Source organism: Hibiscus syriacus, unplaced genomic scaffold (genome assembly GCF_006381635.1).
Source record: "Hibiscus syriacus cultivar Baekdansim isolate YM2019G1 unplaced genomic scaffold, ASM638163v2 tig00110733_pilon, whole genome shotgun sequence".
In the NCBI taxonomy this organism is placed as follows: Eukaryota; Viridiplantae; Streptophyta; class Magnoliopsida; order Malvales; family Malvaceae; genus Hibiscus; species Hibiscus syriacus.
Window position 1 is genome coordinate 2,359,762 of NW_024062845.1, and position 5,451 is coordinate 2,365,212.

General features: G+C 36.5%; 1 protein-coding gene across 1 annotated transcript; it reads left to right on the forward strand.

Annotated features, from left to right (window-relative positions):
* Positions 1-331: 331 nt before the first annotated feature.
* Positions 332-4,688, forward strand: LOC120139221 (ATPase family AAA domain-containing protein 3C-like). Its single transcript, XM_039154530.1, has 8 exons — positions 332-583; positions 785-880; positions 1,044-1,154; positions 1,954-2,263; positions 2,368-2,458; positions 3,216-3,546; positions 3,890-4,038; positions 4,130-4,688. Exons 1-8 carry the CDS (start codon positions 332-334, stop codon positions 4,641-4,643), a joined length of 1,854 nt encoding a protein of 617 aa, XP_039010461.1. The 3' UTR covers positions 4,644-4,688.
* The last annotated feature ends 763 nt before the right edge of the window (positions 4,689-5,451 follow it).

A 5,451-nucleotide genomic window follows, 5' to 3' on the forward strand; every position in this document is an offset into this window, starting at 1 on the left:
ATAATTAATTTCAAAATACTGCCATATTGATAAATAATTTTTTTCAAGTAATCATATGGGTAAGAAAAGCTCTTTTTCGGGTCGGTTACATATCCCAATTGGATTGTTCTCCAAACAAAATGTGTTTCCACCCATTGGGTCAAATTTCAACCGTTTAAACCCTAGCAAGCAGCAAGCAGGGTTTAAGGTGGCTCCCTCGCCCTCGTCTCCGAGAACTTGCCATACCTTCTCCCTTTTCCGTTCCTTGTGATTCGAGATCCAATCCTAACTCATTGCTAATCCCCCCCATTAACTCATTACCCCCCCCTTTAACTTATTTTGCTTAATCACAATGGCTGTTTTTAGATTATCATCAGGCGTAGCATTAGCTGCCACCGCCGCCTCCACGTTCCAGAACAGTTCCTACGCCGATTCGCCATTTTGGTTTCCGTTCTCCTCATCCTCTTCTGGTTCGCAGGCAGAGCAATCATCAAATGCGAAGGACGAGCCCGAGGAGCCCAAAGGGGCAGGGTTTGATCCAGAGGCTCTCGAAAGAGGCGCTAAAGCTCTTCGCGAGATTAACAACTCTCCTAATGCCAAACGAGTAACTATTTATGTTTACTTGCCTTTTATTTTTCGCTCTGAGCAAATAACGAAACGGAAGTAGATTTATAGGAAGTTTGATTTCTTTATTTTGAAACATAAATAAATTAAAGGAAAACGCTTAACTGGTTGGGGATTCACCGGGTAATGGAGGTTTGTGTGGGATTAATTGAGTTGCTGATATGAAATTTTGTTTCTTCAGGTTTTTGATCTTATGAGAAAGCAGGAACAAACACGACTAGGTCACTTAGATGCTGAAAAAGCTCATTATGAAGCAATGCAATCGCAGGCTGATATTGTGAGTGATAAGCTAAACCCTTCCACAATTTCAATTGTCTTTCTTCCAGTCCATTGTTCTAATCATGTCGTCACAACTCACAATTACCACTTAGCAATGCAGTTTGTGAAAATACTTCTATGATTTTACTGGATGTTACGTCTATCTTCCATCGCATTGACAGGAAAGGCAAAGGAAGTTGGCTGAGGAGCAACGGAATTTAATGCAACAACAAGCTCAGGCAAAAGCACAAATGCTACGATATGAAGATGAGTTAGCTAGAAAAAGAATGCAGGTAAAAGGAGCTTTGTTATCTGTTTTTTTTTTTCTATGTTAAACTCCTGGAAAAGGGTTAGCTTAAGGAACCTCCAAATATATGTAAAAACTAAATTATCAACTATTTTAACTAAATCCTTCTATATTGAAACTTTGGTTCGTTTGGCTTAAGGTTGTAATTAGGGCTGTAAATGAGACGAGACAGATCGCAAGCTACTTGAGATCGACTCGATCAAAGCTCGATAAATACTCGGATCGAATGGACTCGACCTCGACTCGAGTTCTTAACGAGCCGAAACGAGCTACTTGATATTCGACTCGAAAAGCTCGTGAGTAGCTCGAAAATATAATATATTAAGATTTTATTTTATTTTTAAAATAAATTATTAATAATATTAATATTTATGTATTTATTTTTTTAAATACAGTAAGATTTTCATGTATTTAAGGTTCAGGTTCGAGTTTGAGGCTTCAATCGAGTTAAATTTAAGATTTGTTTTTCATTTTGAGCTGCTCATGAGCTTTAGTTCAAGATTTCGAGTTCAAGTCAAGCTTGAAAATCTTAAGCTCGCGAGTTTTCGAGTCGAGTCGAGCTTTATTTCAAAGTTTTCGAGTCGAGTCGAGCTCAGCAATACTCGAGCTCGACTCGGCTCGTTTACACGCATAGTTGTAATATTTTATGTTTCTTGTTGGTGTAAGTGTCAGGGTTTGGTTTTGACTTTTCATTTAGATGTTCCTTCTCTCTCCCCTTCAAGCATCAAATCTGCTTTAACACTTCTATCAAACTGTTATATTTACAATCTTGTCAACCTTTGCAGGCAGATCATGAAGCTCAGAGGAAACATAATGCTGAATTGGTTAAGATGCAAGAAGAGTCATCTATCAGGAAAGAACAAGCAAGACGAGCTACTGAAGAGCAAATACAAGCTCAGCAACGCCAGACAGAGAAAGAGAGGGCTGAAATAGAAAGGGAAACTATAAGAGTTAAGGCCATGGCTGAGGCTGAGGGACGTGCCCATGAGGCAAAATTGACAGAGGATCATAAAAGGCGGATGTTAATAGAAAGGGTGAATGGAGAAAGAGAGAAATGGCTTGCTGCAATTAATACAACGTTTAGTCACATAGAAGGTATGTTTTTGTATTCTATGCTCTACTGGTATCTGTCTTGTAACTTTATGATTTTTAAAATCCAACTGGAGGTTCTTGTATGGTTCTTGAAATGAATTTTACAGGGGGGTTTAGAACTTTATTGACTGATAGGAATAAGCTGCTTATGACAGTTGGAGGAGTTACTGCATTAGCTGCTGGTGTTTATACAACAAGGTATTTTTATTTTTGTTGCTGCTGTCCATCAAAGTTTAGTTTAGTGGATTAAACTATTTAAAAATTTTCCTCTTTAAAGTTTTGCATAATCACACTCCTAATTTGCAAACAAAAGATACTAATTTTCTTTGTCACAAAGGGAAGCTCATTTCAAATGTTTGAGACACTGGAAGTAGGTTTTTGTATAATCCAATCAAGACATCTCCATTTGGGTGGTATGGATGTTTTCTTGGATGTGCAGCAGTGGTGGATGTTATCCTGTTAACTAGATTAAAAAATGTTATAAAAACATGTGAAAATATATTGGCCAAAGAACTTAATCTGCCATATACGAATATTACTACCACAGCTGATGCCACCTTGAACTCTTCCATCACCATCTTTTTTTTTGGTGGGTAATTGTAATTGTAATTTTGAAGTGTATTGCTACAATGTTTGGTTGCCATGTTTGGCTGTGCCCAATTCACTAATTTATAGGAAAGATGAACAGTTTTATGCCCTCAATAGGCTCCCATGTTTATGTCACAAATACATTCTGACTTTAATATAAATGATTTATTATCTTAGTGAACTGCTATTAGCATAATGTTAAGTTGTACCCTATTCACAGATTTGAGGGAAGGATGAATAGTTCTGAATTGAATATTGGCTCATGTTTATGTCACAAAGACATTCTTACTTAAATTGATTATCAGTTCTTAAATCTATTTCCCATTTCAAGACATCTTAAAAGCTGAATTCCTTATTGTGATCACAGAGAAGGAGCTAGAGTCACATGGGGTTATATTAATAGGATTCTGGGACAGCCATCACTGATACGAGAATCATCCATTGCTAAATTTCCATGGTCGGGCATGATGTCTCAAGCAAGGAACCGAATTTTCAATTACAGTACAGCAGCACCATTGGAAAGCAAAAAGAGTCTTCAGAATGTTGTTCTCCACCCCTCACTGAAAAGGAGAATAGAGCATCTTGCTAGGGCTACAGCAAACACCAAAAACCATCAAGCTCCTTTCAGAAACATGCTGTTTTATGGGCCTCCAGGTACTGGTAAAACAATGGTTGCAAGGGAGATAGCACAAAAGTCGGTAAGTGGTGATTTGTCATTTCAGTTCCCCCCCCCCCCCGGCCCATCGTACATACTGTGAGATACTTTTAGCATACCCTCAAATTGCTGCCTTAGCAAAGGATGGAACAAATTCCTATAAGCTTCATAATATGAAATACAAAAGGAAAATCAACTGAAAATGTTGAATTCTCAGAGATTTACTCGTCTATCTGAGAAGTAATAGTCTGTTCTATAACATTTGATATAGGAGATTACAATATATGTTATGGAAATGAATGTCTTCTTGAATTTCCTGTGGCCAGAATAGATCCAACTTGACCCTACTAAGCTTTTTTGCTGTGTTTTGACACTATATGTTGCAGGGATTGGATTATGCAATGATGACAGGAGGTGATGTTGCACCACTGGGTGCTCAGGCTGTCACCAAAATCCATGAGATATTTGATTGGGCGAAGAAGTCAAAGAAAGGTTTATTGCTTTTTATTGATGAAGCTGATGCTTTTCTATGCGAGTAAGTTTACCATATCCTTGGCATGTGTAAAGTTTCTAGGTGGAATTAGACCTTTTTGGTGACATCATTGCTGTTGGTTTCATAAATACAGGCGTAACAGTATACATATGAGTGAAGCACAGCGGAGTGCTTTGAATGCGTTGCTCTTTCGAACTGGGGATCAGTCAAGAGATATAGTTCTTGTGCTTGCCACAAACAGACCAGGGGATCTTGACAGTGCTATCACTGATCGTATTGATGAGGTGATTGAGTTCCCACTTCCTGGGGAGGAAGAAAGATTCCAACTTTTGAAGCTTTATTTAAACAAATACCTTGGTGGTGAAACTGATGGTAGTACATCTAAGTGGGGTGCTCTGTTCAATAAAGAAGCACAGAAGATAACCATAAAAGATTTGTCTGAAGATGTGATCCGAGAGGCTGCCAAAATGACGGAAGGTTTCTCTGGCCGTGAGATAGCAAAACTCGTGGCTAGCATCCAGGCAGCCGTGTACGGCCGCTCAGACTGTGTGTTGGATTCTCAGTTGTTCAAGGAAATAGTAAATTACAAGGTTGGAGAGCATCACCAGAGAATAAAATTGGCAGCTGAAGGTGGTTTGCCATCTTAGCTTTGCATATTTTCTAAGAATGACTTGCATGATACCGTAATCCTTCGTTTTTTACGCTTGAAACCATGGATGTGAGAATTTTGTATTTGTTCTCACATATTTCGACCGATGGTCGATACATGGTTAGTAGTGTTTGACTGAAATTATGGATTCTGAGAATGTGATAAATTGGGATTATTTAGATTTATTGCAATAACATGCTTCTAACATCTTCTGGGAGCTGAACTATGGAGTCAGCTTGAAATCAAATGTTATCTGCAATGCTAGTTAAATGTGTTATAACACATGTATAGGATTATTATCAATAAATCTTAGGGAGGTAGAGATAATAAATTAATGTGTATTTATTATTTTTTTAAAAGAATGTCCATTTTTCATACTAATAAATTAATTCGATGATTTTGATAGAAATATAATTAAAATATTTTTCCTTTTAATATAGTAGTATAAAATTACAAAATTATAATGAAAAAGTAATTGGATATCATTGAAAACTAAATCCTTGTATCGGTAAAAGTAAGGGTAAAATACACAATGATCACGTGAACAATAAAGATCACGTTTTAGACACCAACAACTGAATTGTTTGTAACAAGAATGCAAGCCTTCTCCTTCGCAACAACCTAAATTTTTTATAATTTTTTAATTAGATTAATTTTAATTTAATAGAGTATTTTTTATTTGAATTAAAATTTAATTAGGTATTGATAATTTAATTAATATAGTATGATTAAAAAAAGTATAATATTAACACTTTTTTTTTATTCTTAATATTATATAATAACTTTTATTACCCTTTCTTTATTGC